General features: G+C 49.4%; 1 protein-coding gene across 2 annotated transcripts in view; it reads left to right on the forward strand.

The window, feature by feature from the left end:
* KIF5A (kinesin family member 5A) overlaps positions 1-13,575 on the forward strand; it is a 38,596-nt gene extending 25,021 nt beyond the window's left edge. Inside the window, exons 15-29 of one of the 2 annotated variants that reach the window (XM_003926476.4) lie at positions 126-272; positions 1,760-1,948; positions 2,319-2,436; positions 2,759-2,823; positions 2,941-3,050; positions 3,430-3,531; positions 4,723-4,783; positions 5,014-5,085; positions 5,219-5,323; positions 7,895-8,111; positions 8,354-8,507; positions 8,810-8,892; positions 9,532-9,559; positions 10,023-10,137; positions 11,188-13,575. In XM_003926476.4, the coding sequence (XP_003926525.2) occupies positions 126-272; positions 1,760-1,948; positions 2,319-2,436; positions 2,759-2,823; positions 2,941-3,050; positions 3,430-3,531; positions 4,723-4,783; positions 5,014-5,085; positions 5,219-5,323; positions 7,895-8,111; positions 8,354-8,507; positions 8,810-8,892; positions 9,532-9,559; positions 10,023-10,101 (1,530 nt within the window). In that variant the 3' untranslated portion in view covers positions 10,102-10,137; positions 11,188-13,575. The remainder of the gene's footprint in view (positions 1-125; positions 273-1,759; positions 1,949-2,318; positions 2,437-2,758; positions 2,824-2,940; positions 3,051-3,429; positions 3,532-4,722; positions 4,784-5,013; positions 5,086-5,218; positions 5,324-7,894; positions 8,112-8,353; positions 8,508-8,809; positions 8,893-9,531; positions 9,560-10,022; positions 10,138-11,187) is intronic. The other variant, XM_074402805.1, reaches the window with a different exon arrangement.

The raw sequence follows: 13,575 nt of genomic DNA on the forward strand, positions 1-13,575 counted from the left end.
CAGGGCCTACATTCTCTTCATAGCAGCCCTCAGGGTCTTGCATGAAGGGAGAGGCAGGTCTCTGCCTGGGCGGGGCAGGGCAGCAGGAGGATGGCAACAGGAATGACCTGAGGGGCTGTCCCTAGGCCACCATGCTGTCCCTGGAGTCCGAGTTGCAGCGGCTACAGGAGGTCAGCGGACACCAGCGAAAACGAATTGCTGAGGTGCTGAACGGGCTGATGAAGGATCTCAGCGAGTTCAGTGTCATTGTGGGCAATGGAGAGATTAAACTGGTGAGTGGTGAGAGATGGCAGTCTTGTTCAGGCTGGGCATTAATGGAAGATGCAAGATGAGACCATCCAGGCCTTCAGAGAGACTGAGAAAGGCAGGTCAGAGAGCCAGGAAGCATGCCTTTGAACTACACACAGGAAGACAGGTAGAAACTTGCATGGACCCAATAGAAAAGAGATATTCTAAGTTGGGTGTGGTGGTTCACGACTGTAATCCCAGCATTTTAGGAGGCGAAGGCAGGCAGATCACTTGAGCTCAGGAGTTTGAGACCTGACTTAGCCAACGTGGTGAAACCCCATCTCTATTAAAAATACAAAAATTAGCCAGGCATGGTGGTGTGCACCTATAATTCCAGCTACTCAGGAGGCTGAGGCAGGAGAATGGCTTGAACCTGGGAGGTGGAGGTTGCAGTGAGCTGAAATCACACCACTGCACTCTAACCTGGATTATAGAGAGAGACTGCAAAAAAAGAAGAAAAAAAAAATTCTAAAGGGTGCTGAATAAAGAAGCAATGGAGGCCAGGCATGGTGGCTCACACCCGTAATCCCAGCATTTTGGGAGGCTGAGACAGGCGGTTCACTTGAGCCCAGGAATTCACAACCAGCCTGGGCAAATAGTGAAATCCCATCACTACAAAAATGACAAACGATTAGTTGGGCATGGTGGCACATGCCTGTAGTCCCAGCTACTTGAGAGGCTGAGGTGGGAGAATCACCTGAGTGTGGGAGGTTGAGACTGCAGTGAGCCATGATTGAGATACTACACTCCAGCCTGGGTGACAGAGCCACACCCTACGTTTAAAAAAAAAAAAGCAGCAGCAGCAACAGAGCGGTGCTTGCAGCAGGAGTTAAAGGTGGGGCACAGGCACAGAGTTAAGAATGAAATATGTGAATCTGTAGATGTGAGAATAATCTGGGTGATCAAGCAGATCAAAAGAAAATCATATTACTTTATAAGATTTATTTATAAGTGGGGGACTGTCAGAATTGGATTTTTTTTTTTTTTTTTTGAGATGGACTCTTGCTCTGTCGTCCAGGCTGCAGTACAGTGGTGCAGCCGGCTCACTGCAACCTCTGCCTCCCACACTCAGGTGATTCTCCCACTTCAGCCTCTCAAGTAGCTGGGACTACAGGCATGTGCCACCATGCCCAACTAATCGTTTGTCATTTTCATAGTGATGGGGTTTCACTATTTGCCCGGGCTGGTTGTGAACTCCTGGGCTCAAGTGATCCACCTGTCTCAGCCTCCCAAAATGCTGGGATTACAGGCATGAGCCACCATCACCGGACAGAATTGGATTTTAAATGCAGGCAGAGGATTTTAATGTGAAGTGCGGGTGATAGAGAGCTGCTAAAGGTCATTTGGAAAATACCCATCCATTTGAGTCCCTGCATATGCGGGTGTGGGTGGGTAGGCAGAAGGTGGGAGGAAACAGATAAAGGCTTCCCAGTGGCCAAAAAGCATCTCTTTCTCCTTCACTCACCCTTAGCCAGTGGAGATCAGTGGGGCCATCGAGGAGGAGTTCACTGTGGCCCGACTCTACATCAGCAAAATCAAATCAGAAGTCAAGTCTGTGGTCAAGCGGTGTAGGCAGCTGGAGAACCTCCAGGTGGAATGTCACCGCAAGATGGAAGTGACTGGGCGGGAGCTCTCATCCTGCCAGCTCCTCATCTCCCAGGTGAGTGCCTAAGTTTGAGAACCTTCAGGTGCCATGGGAGAGAAAGAAGGCTACTCTGGGGCTATGGCTGAAACTCCTAACACTCACCTTTATGTCAAAGTTCTGAGGTCAATTGAAATCAAGGACAGAAGAGCTGGGGTGGCAGGGGTTCAGATCAGGGCCAAAGAAGTAAAGGCTCAGGCTAGGTGCTGCCCCCTGAGCCAAGGGAGCTGAAGGAAGAGCCCCATAGGAATGACCCCTAATCCTGCACCCTTATGGGAAATGTAGCTGGAGGCAGGGCTTGGGAGGAGAGCTGGAGTTGGAGATCTGTGCTGCCTGGGGTTCTGTCCCTTGCTCCGTCTTCCTCCTCTCACCACCTTTCTCCCACCAGCACGAGGCCAAGATCCGCTCGCTTACGGAATACATGCAGAGTGTGGAGCTCAAGAAGCGGCACCTGGAAGAGTCCTATGACTCCTTGAGTGATGAGCTGGCCAAGCTCCAGGCCCAGGGTGAGGCCTTCTTACACCTCTATCTCACTGTCCAGGGCAGAAAAGTCAGATACATCAAAAGAAATCACCCAATAATCATTCACTCAAAGGATTAGCCTGAAATCATGGATACTAACTCATCTGTTAGCCAAGATTTTGCATGTAGCTCATTTTACATAAACCATACACCCTTGTTCTCTGTTCCTGCTATATCAGATTGAACAGTCCTAACACGGAAGAATATCCCTGTGGGCCCATCCCCAGCCCCGCCCGGAGCTCTGGTCACAACATGAAGTCCTGAGAGATAGGTTTGATGTCAGCTGTCTTCCCCTCTTTCCCTTAGAAACTGTGCATGAAGTGGCCCTGAAGGACAAGGAGCCCGACACACAGGATGCAGATGAAGTGAAGGTGAGTGGGGAAGGTGTTGGGGACAGTTGGGGCCTGGTAGGGTGAAAGCTGTGCTGGCCCTTATGGAGCTTGTTTCTGGGAGTCTGGTCTTGGAACTTGTGGCGGGGCTGTTTGCAGAAGGCTCTGGAGATGCAGATGGAGAGCCACCGGGAGGCCCATCACCGGCAGCTGGCCCGGCTCCGGGACGAGATCAACGAGAAGCAGAAGACCATTGATGAGCTCAAAGAGTAAGGATTCCCGAGGGTAACTCCAGCGCCTCCCGGTGCCTGTTGCCTTGCTGTGCTGACTCACGTGTCCCCTCTGGATCTGATTCTTTAACATCCATCCATGTGTCATTCCTTAAACAATGCCACAACTTTGCAGCCCCACCTCAGGAGATATATGGAATAAGGACTAGTTCCTATCCTTGAGGCTCCTACGATTAGAGAGGTCAGGATTCCTTGCTCTGTCATGGGCCTGAATCTGTCTCTGATATCTGAAGGTGGACACATCAATTCTAACTGGACTCACTCATTCAAGAAGGAAGATGTTTGCAGAGCTGGTCTTCCCTTCCCCCTCATTAACATCTTTTTTCCCCCCTCTCCATTACCCCCTGATGCTCTGTAGCCTCAATCAGAAGCTCCAGTTAGAGCTAGAGAAGCTTCAGGCTGACTATGAGAAGCTGAAGAGTGAAGAACATGAGAAGAGCACCAAACTCCAGGAGCTGACGTGAGTGGCAGGGATTCGCCTATAAGCCCACAGCCCTGCAGGCTCAGAACTGCCAACTCACACACACTTGCAGAGGCAGGACACACATACAGATAGGATACGGCGACTTGCAGGAAAAATGTGATGGGTAGGGAAAGGACAGGAAGGACACTCAGCAATGACTGCCATTGAGTATTAGCCAGCATGGAAAGAGGTTTACGGTGTTCTATTGAGTGTAAAAAGCCCGTCACAAAATCATGTGCATGGTATGATCCCATAAAAATGTAAATATGGCCGGGCGCGGTGGCTCAAGCCTGTAATCCCAGCACTTTGGGAGGCCGAGGCGGGCGGATCACGAGGTCGAGAGATCGAGACCAACCTGGTGAAACCCTGTCTCTACTAAAGATACAAAAAATCAGCTGGGCATGGTGGCGCGTGCCTGTAATCCCAGTTACTCAGGAGGCTGAGGCAGGTGAATTGCTTGAACCCGGGAAGCGGAGGTTGCGGTGAGCCGAGATCGCGCCATTGCACTCCAGCCTGGGTAACAAGAGCGAAACTCTGTCTCAAAAAAAAAAACTAAAAAATAAAAATGTAAATATGGATAGGTACATATAGAAAAAAATAGTCTGGAAGGACAGACACCAGAAAGTTAATGTTGGTTTGATCTGTAAATAGTAGAATCATAGGCTTTTTATAAAAACTTGCCTTATCTCTCTTGTAAAAATTCATTTCTAATTTTTGCACAGTAAACATGAGTAACTTGTATAATAAATCCTAATAGGCTGGGTGTGATGGCTCTTGCCTGTAATCTCAGCACTTGGGCAGGCCAAAGCAGGTTGACTGCTTGAGCTCAGTAGTTCAAGACCAGCCTGGGCAACATGGCAAAACCCTGCCTGTACTAAAAATACAAAAATTAGCTGGGCATGGTGGCATGCATCGGTGGTCCCAGATGCTTGGGAGGCTGAGGTGGGAAGGGTCCCTTGAGCCTGCAGGTTGAGGCTGAGGCTGAGGCTGAGGTTGAGGTTGAGGTTGAGGCTGCAGTGAGCAGTGATTGTGCCACTGCACTCTATCTAGCCTAGATAACAGAATGAGACCCTGTTTCAAAAAATAACGATAGTACTACTTAACTGGAGATAAATGTAGTGGAGGAAGAAGCAGGAGGAAGGAGAGTCCTGAGGAGCTTTTCTGTCTCCCTTGTTTCTCTTGCTACAGATTTCTGTACGAGCGACATGAGCAGTCCAAGCAGGACCTCAAGGGTCTGGAGGAGACAGTTGTGAGTGGTTTCCTTTTGTGCCAAAGTCACAGGATTGGGGAGGGAAAGGCTTCATTTCTTCCTAACCCTATTCCACCTGCCCTTGCAGGCATTCTGTAGCATAATCAAAAGACACATTTTTCCTAAAGGATGAGTGACTCACTTGATTATAGAGACCGGAGCTTCCTATGATTCTGGGGGGTAAGATAGACCTGCTATCTGGTTATTCTGTTTTTCATTGTTCTTTCCAGGCCCGGGAACTCCAGACCCTCCACAACCTTCGCAAGCTGTTCGTTCAAGACGTCACGACTCGAGTCAAGAAAGTGAGTGCTGTTCTTGGGGTCTTATCAGCCCCCACATCATCCTCCTATCCTTAGGTTTCTCCTGCCCCTGTTGCCCCCAGTGGGACTGGCTTGGCCTCCGGACCGCCACATCTTTCCTTCTGTCTGTTCTCAGAGTGCAGAAATGGAGCCCGAAGACAGTGGGGGGATTCACTCCCAAAAGCAGAAGATTTCCTTTCTTGAGAACAACCTGGAACAGCTTACAAAGGTTCACAAACAGGTAAGAGAGTCTACTGAAGGGATGAAGAGAATTTCTGAGGCCAGGTACCTAGGATACCAAATCCTCAGAGGCCCCTTGGATTCAGGAAAATCTAGTTGCATGTTTTCCTTACTGTTTGCTTTTGCTTTCCCTACGAATCCTTCTTTATACAATATTTGGTCCACTTTTACCTTGTTTTTGTTTCATGCCTGTATTCCCTTCTCAAAGTTTCTAACCCGCCTCTGCTCAAAGTGGAATTCCCCAGGCCTATCTCGGAGGGAGAGGTTGAAACTGACAGAGGCATGGCCTGTAACAATATACAGGAGGGAGACTGGTCAGTTGTTAGTCAGAGATGGAAGGCAGGGAGATGAGAATCAGGGCAGCTGGGCTTCTCTGGTGGAGAGAACTCCATCTGTCAAGGTCTCGGGCAGGCATGCAGGGACATTAAATGATGTCCATGGCCAGGAGCAGTGGCGCACACCTGTAGTCCCAGCACTTTAGGAAGCCAAGGCAGGTGGCGGAGTTCAAGACCAACCTGGGCAACATGGTGAAACCCCATCTCTACAAAAATTATACAAATTGGGAGGATGTGGTGGCACACACTCAGTCCCAGCTACTTGGGAGGCTGAGGTAGAAGATTGCTTGAGCCCAGGAAGTAGAGGCTGCAGTGAGCTGTGATCATGCCACTGCACTCCAGCCTGGGTGACAGAGTGAGACCTTGTTTCAATTAAAAAAAAAAGATGGCCCCAAGATGCCCAACCAGCCCCTGGTTGGGGACCCAGCCAAACCTCCTGCGTATTAAGTTGCTGCCTCTCTGTCTCCCTCCTTGTGCTGCGGTTCCTTAGGTGGATGACTGGGTTTCACAGGTATGGGGTGGGGAGGCAGAAGGGCAGTCCAGAGGAGTCAGGACAGGAAATGTTTGGTGTGTGCTGGGCAGGGGCACTCCCACTAGCACAAAATATCTGAGCCTTGAAGATAGGCTCAGCAGGCTGTCAAGTGGCCCTTTTAACTAATTCATAAAATAAACCCTAACCTATACTTCATTCCTTTCCTTTCAAACCAGCCTAAATAGTAAATATTCAGTACTTTTTTTTTCTTTTTCCGTAATGAATCCCAAACCTGTGCCCAGTGATAATCTACAGTGTTTATTTATTTTATTTAGGCCTGCAGAGGGCTTTGCTACCATTTTTTTCCTTTGTTTATTATGAAACGGAGTGACAAAATTATAGAAATTTGAAAGGCAGATAGGAAACATTTGTAATCGGTTCTGCCATTTGATTTTCATTCCTGCGTTTTCTTGCCCTCTCTGTCCAAATCCATATTGTATTGCTTAAAACACACACACACACTCTTGCGTGCACGCACACACACACACACACACACACACACACACGTGTGGTACTCTGGGCCTCTCTGCCTTTGAGAAAGCCCTGCTCTATGGAGCAAGCCCCCCCAAAAAAATTTCCACAAAAAACCACAACCACACGCTGTTTCCTTTATCTTCATTGAAGTGTCTGCCTCTGTTCAAAATCCCAAAAAACAAAAATGACTCACCTATAGGACAAATGGAGGAGTCACTACAATTTCCTACCTCAGCAGACAAAAGAGTAGAAAAGAAAAGGAGATAAAAACTTCTCAGTTAACAGAATCTGAATAGCCAGGACTACAGCCCGACTACCAATTAAGCTAAACTATTGTCACAGCAAAACACGGCTTATACTCTGGAAACTGACCAGATGAAAACTGCATGGCAAGATTCCTATCTTGTCCCCTTGAGCCCCGTGTTCCCTGCTATTCTGATTTACCTGCTGTCTTCCAAGGCCCTGCTCCTTTTGCAACCTGTAGTGTCCCTGTCATTGTGTGGAACCCTGTAAAAAGATCAGGATGTCTTTTCTGGCTGCAAGGTGGTTGCTACCACCCTCTAGCTTACTTTCAGTGGGGGAGGGATAACCCAGGAAGTCCTTGAATGTGAAGGTAATGAATGCAAATGTTTGCGAGACCTCAAACATTTTCTTTCCTCCCTACCGGGCGGGCACTGCGTGTCTGTGTGTGTATGGGGGGTGGGGCTCCAGAATTCCGGCTTCTGCTCCTGTTCTGCGCTACACCTGCTCTGCACCCATCTTTCTCAATGCCACAGACACCAAACTGCTACTGTGCCCTCGCTGCCCCACCCTTTGCATGCCTACAAAGCCCTCTCTGGGGAAGGGGGTCCCTCATCCCATGGTTGCCCTGGGGCTGTTGGTCTGGCACATGCTGGGAGATGTGGGAGAGGCCAGATGGAGACAGGACATGGCGCTGTCACAAGAGCTCTGGGCTGCAGTGGAGACAGCAGGTTTTGCTGCCTAGAAAATTATGTAACTTTTTAATGCCTGACCACCCACCCTTCGCTCCGGGAGAAGGAATGAGCTGGACAGAACAGCCCATTACATAAAGGCAATGAGGCCTTTTGAGGAAATGACATGGTCTCCGTCTTCTCTGACCCCTGATTTTTCTTTCTTCTCTCTCCCCACCCCTGTCCCCTGCACTCCTCTGGGTGACTACCTTGGGTCACTCGCCTTCCTTCTCACTTCTTCCCTTTGGCTCACCCCATAGCTGGTACGTGACAATGCAGATCTGCGTTGTGAGCTTCCTAAACTGGAAAAACGACTTAGGGCTACGGCTGAGAGAGTTAAGGCCCTGGAGGGTGCACTGAAGGAGGCCAAGGAGGGCGCCATGAAGGACAAGCGCCGGTACCAGCAGGAGGTGGACCGCATCAAGGAGGCTGTTCGCTACAAGAGCTCGGGCAAGCGGGGCCATTCTGCCCAGATTGGTGAGTGGGTGTTAGCAGGCAGGGTGGGAGTACCCCCTGAAGCAAATTCAGCAAACTCCTAATTGCCAAGCAACTCGATTATTGCTTCTTACCTATGCCCAGCCTCATCTCACTTCCCCCCAAAAAGTAAAAAAGTGATGATGTTACAAGCAACTCAGTTCAACCGCAGCTAAATGACCTCAGGGACCGGGGCAAATGCAGGGTCACAGCCTCCTCATGGTTCTTTCCTTTCTTCACTGCAGCCAAACCCGTCCGGCCTGGCCACTACCCAGCGTCCTCACCCACCAACCCCTATGGCACCCGGAGCCCTGAGTGCATCAGTTACACCAACAGCCTCTTCCAGAACTACCAGAATCTCTACCTGCAGGCCACACCCAGCTCCTCCTCAGACATGTAGTGAGTGACCACAAGTGTGGGCTGGAGTCCCACCCAAGGCTCACTGGACCCTAGAAGGCAATAGGGTTGGGTCAGTTATTGGCTGTGGCTTAATTATTTTCCTAAACCTTGTCTCGACTTCATGCCTATGATTAGAAGGTGGGTGTCTACCCTCCCAGCCTGTGGCCATGTTTGTTGTTCTCTGCCCTCTGGGGATGGGGAGGGCTGTGCAGCTCTATCACCGAGGGCGAGTGTGGATTAGTGATCCTCAGACTAGTGGAGGGTGGGTGCCAGACGCTGCCTCTTTCCTCTGCTCCCTCCAGCTTTGCTAACTCCTGTACCAGCAGTGGAGCCCCATCTTCTGGTGGCCCCTTGGCTTCCTACCAGAAAGCCAACATGGACAATGGTGAGTGAAAAACATGGGTAATCCCACCTTTAGGGTCCTCAGAGCAAGTTGAGAGGCATAAAAGAAAGTGACCTCAGTGTACAAGAAATACTAACTGAACCTTTCAGGTGTGCCAAGGCTTCAAATAAAAAAGTACAGTTGGGTGTGGTGGCACGCACCCGTAGTCCCAGCTACTTGGGAGGCTGCGAGAGGAGGATTGCTTGAGCTCAGGAGCTGAAGGCTGAAGTGCACTGTGATTACGCCTGTGAACAGCCACTGCACTCAGCCTGGGCAACACAGTAAGGCCCCAACTCTAAAATAATAATAATAATACATATATTTTAAAAAGTGACCCTGTACCAGCAGCTTGAGCACTGCTCAGTCCTTTAGGTCTCAGACCGCCTCGTAAGTGGATTCCTCCTATTACCATGCCAGTCCCCACCCTTACCTTCCAGTCTCCCTTTCCTCTCCTTAGCGAGGGGCCAGGGAGACATTTTCTCCAAAAAAATAATGATGCAGCTTGGGATGACTAAGGAGAAAGTGTCATGGCTTATTTTTTTCTCTAAAGAATTAGGATGGGAGAGGGTTTCAGCAAACTGTTTCTAACGCCCAGTCTCCTTTTTTCTCCTAATCGTGTTTTCTCAATGACGATTTCTTCAGGAAATGCCACAGACATCAATGACAATAGGTACAGCAGTCCCTACTACCTCTGGGTTCTCTGGGTGGGACCAGAAGAAATGATTAAATTTCCCTTGTGCCCCACTTGGAGGTTCCTGGAGCCTCGGGGGAAGGAGGAAGTGAGACTTATTCTTTCCCTCACTGTGTTGTCCAGGAGATGCAGTCAGTCCCCTGCCGCAGTGCGGAGTCTCCCCTCCTCCAATCCCATCTATGGCTTCTCCCTATTCCAGTGAGAAGGTCTGGATGAAAACATCATGGGCATCTGATGACTGGGTTTCTCTCCTACCTTTGGGAGCCTTGTAATATTGGACAAGTTTATGTCCCTCTGGCCTTGAGTTTCCCTGTATTCCTGTACAATACGAATAGTCCCTGCCCTTTGTGATCTCACAGAAACCCTCTTAGAGCAGAGTGACCATGATGACAGGAATACTTTCATTTCTACGGAGCTGAACGCGGTGGGTTTCTTCCTCCAGGAGTGACCTGCCTTGTGGCTACGAAGCTGAGGACCAGGCCAAGCTTTTCCCTCTCCACCAAGAGACAGCAGCCAGCTAATCTCCCACACCCGTGGCTGCATACCTGCACTTTCAGGTAGATCAGGCTGCTTCCTCAGACCAGCCTCAGGTTGCTTCCCTTCTTGCTGACAGCCTCTTTGGTTCTCCTGCTGCTTCTTTTTTTTTTTTTTTTCCCATCTCAAAACATTTTACCCTTCAACTGCCGCTTTCCTCTGCCGGGGGCTACATCTGTGCTGCCCCATGTAACCTGGACACTGACCTTCCCTGGCCACTTTTGCTTTCTGTTAGGCTATAGTGGTGATTACAGTACTGTCTTTTTACCACTAGGGGTCACTGTCACACGTCCAAAGAAGCGAGCTTGGCCTCTGTAGATTAGAACCATACAGGGGTGGTAGATGGCAGATCTATCAGGAGACCCTGGGAGGCCGTCCCAACCCCACCTCTACCTCCACCCTGAAATAATTTTGGATGGAGAGGTGTTTTTGGAACTAAGACATCTCCAGTAAGGAGATGTTTATGCCTGCAGCTGTGTCCCATCCTCCTCCCATGTGTGTATGCCAAGCTTTAGGACGTGCCTCACGAAATCAGTCAATGCTCCCCTCCCTCTCCTTCTCTGTGCTTTTACTGGGAGCTACAATCCCGAGCTGCCAGTGATCAGCAATCTTGGATCTCTCCCCTCCCATGTTTCTCAGTGGAGGTGGAAAAGCCCCTCTCATTCCTCCTTTGTCCCCAGGTGCTCTCCTCTAGCAGCACAGGAACCTTCTTTGTTCTTGGGTATCACCAGGTTTCTCACCAAAGTTGCTTTAGGGCCCAGAAGTGGCACAGTGAACACGGCCAGTTCTTACTGGACTGCATCTAAGCTGAGGCCTCTCCAGGGGTTTCCCAGAATAGTAGAGCCGGCACACACAGGCAGAAAAGCCTGAGAAACAGAGAAGGAGGAATGCGGAAGAGGAGTCGGGGAGGCCTGGGGTGGAGGTGAAGGGCCGGGTTGCGGGGGTCGGGGGTCTGCTTGTTGGTATTAAAGGAACAGGATGGTAAACCAACGTGTGTGCAGATGCCACCTGTTCCTGTTCCGTGGCGGAGCTCCAAGCTGAGCCCTCACACCCTGTTTCTCTTTCTTTCCCAGTTTCTAAGAGGGACTGAGGCCTCTTCTCAGCATGCTGCAAACCTGTGGTCTCTCATACTAACTCCCTCCCCATTCCCTGTTGTTGGACTGTACTATGTTTGATGTCTTACTTACTCTGTATCTCTTTGTACTCTATCTATATATCAAAAGCTGCTGCTATGTCTCTCTTCTGTCTTACTCTCTAAGTATCTACTGATGTATTTAGCAATCTCAAAGCATAGTCTACCTTCCTTATTTGGGGCAATAGGGAGGAGGGTGAATGTTTCTTCTTTCTTATACTTGTCTCACACTGAGTGGTGTTAGTCACCGAGTAGAGGTCACAGATACGACAAAAGGAAAAACGGGAGTTAGAGGGCTGTGACCCTTCACACACACTTGCACACACACACACACACACACACACACACACACACACACACACAAAGCCTTAAGCAGAAGAATGTCCTAGCATCATAAGACAGAGAAATAGACTCTTCCTCCCTCCTCTTTCACGTATAGCACAGGGGAAGGTGAAATGGAAGGGCTGCTAAATGAGACATATAATTTTCTTCATACACCCCTCACCTTAATCTAAGGATTTGGGTGTTTACCTCTGCCCTACAAAGCCTGCCTTTTGCCTCCCTCTTCCCGTTTTCCCCTGGACTGAGAAATGGGTTGCTAAAGGGACCATTTCCCTTTTTCTTCACTGCTCCTTTTGATATTCCCTGCCCCAGAGCTCGTGACCAGAACCCAGAGCTGATTTAAAATATTTTGAAAAGTTGAGGAGGCAGACTGCTCCCCACAGCCTGTCAATGGCGGCTCATCTGTCCATGGTGATGGTTACAGGCAGGTGTAGTCAAAATGATTGATTCCTTGGGTCTGGGGGTGAATAGGCTGGGAAATTTGAGCCTTTCTTTTTGTCACAGTGGAATGAGCTGGATTCCTTTCTCAGGCCTGTACTGGACCGCATGCTCCTCACCTCTCCATCCACCCTTTGGTTTGGGGGCTTCCAGCTCATTGGCAAAATCTCTTTCTCTAGTTGCCTTCCTTCCAAGCTGGAGCCTGCCCTTTCCTCGACATACATTTTTTTCTCCACAAAGAGTTCCTTCTTTAATGTCCCCATCTGGTATTAAGTGCACTTTAAAGAAAGGAGCAGGGTGGATTTTCAGGAGATGGGGAGCTCTAAGGCTTGACCCTGAGGGCTCTCCTCCCAGCCGTTCTCAGCCCACATGCAGCAACCCCCATACTGAAGAGGACTATTGTTTTTTGTTTCAGATGGTCCTTTCCTTCCACATGGTGCTAAGGTGGTTTTCTAGGTAACTGCAGGGATGGAGGTCACTAGCCAGTCTAAACCAGGAGAGAAAGTCTGGTGTACTGATATCCAGTCTTATCTAGGATGGAAGACCAAGATTCTCCAGGGGCAGGGCAGCCCATCACCCAGCTTCTAAGTCAGGAAAGGAAGCTGAGTGGGAATGCCAGCTGATAAGCGCAGGCTGCACTGGCCCACGACTCCTTCAAGGGAGAGAGGCCCTGCTCCCTTTACCTGCTGAGCTCCTTTCAGCAGCTAAGGAGAACTTCAGGAGGTAAAAGACCAGCAGGGTGTGGAATAACTCCAAAGTGGGTGGTTTTTAAACATTTTTCAAAACAAATCTTACACAGAATCCCAATATAAAAAATAAAGTAATGCAGACCTGGGCAGTTTGCATTTTCTTTTTTCGTGGAAGAATCCTCAAGGTCTCTTAGAACTGTTCAAGGGCGCCTCAGCGAATGAGCCCTGAACAGTCCTAAGAGACCCTGAGGATTCTGTTGAGTAGTTTGAAAACCATTGTTCTGAGGAAGGGGGTCCAATCTGGCTCCTCCGCACTAAAGCTGCAACTCACAGAAAACAGGGTGCAAGGGTGGGGCAGACAAGCCAGCCTGCCTCCAGACCCACTAGGGAGGAAGGGAGGTTCCTGTGCGCCTGTGGACTTAGGCTAATGTTTGCTGCCAGCAGGGCATCTAAGAATCCAGGGGATTTTATGTAATGTTGCCACCACATGGTTCTTTTAAAAACACATAAGAAAATGTGAGGGTGTAGGGCAGATGAGGAGAGAGATGACACAGAGGGAGCAGCCTTCTCTTTAGCAAGATGTAAGGGAAATAATTCACTTACATAAAAAAGAAACAACACACACGCAAACCCTTCACCAGAAGCTTCACACCACATCCTCCTCCTCCCCCTGCTCCCCACCTTCACCGCATCCCTTTCAGAGCCAGGGTCACTGCAAGGGGCACCTGGCCTGCCCACTCACATCTGCCAAAATGTTGCATGCCAGTGTGGAAGACAAACCAAATTGCACAACCCCCTGTGTGTATTTAATTGGTGTACATAGATATCTTTAAAATAAAATAAATTCAATGATGACTCTA

Source organism: Saimiri boliviensis, chromosome 7 (assembly GCF_048565385.1).
Source record: "Saimiri boliviensis isolate mSaiBol1 chromosome 7, mSaiBol1.pri, whole genome shotgun sequence".
In the NCBI taxonomy this organism is placed as follows: Eukaryota; Metazoa; Chordata; class Mammalia; order Primates; family Cebidae; genus Saimiri; species Saimiri boliviensis.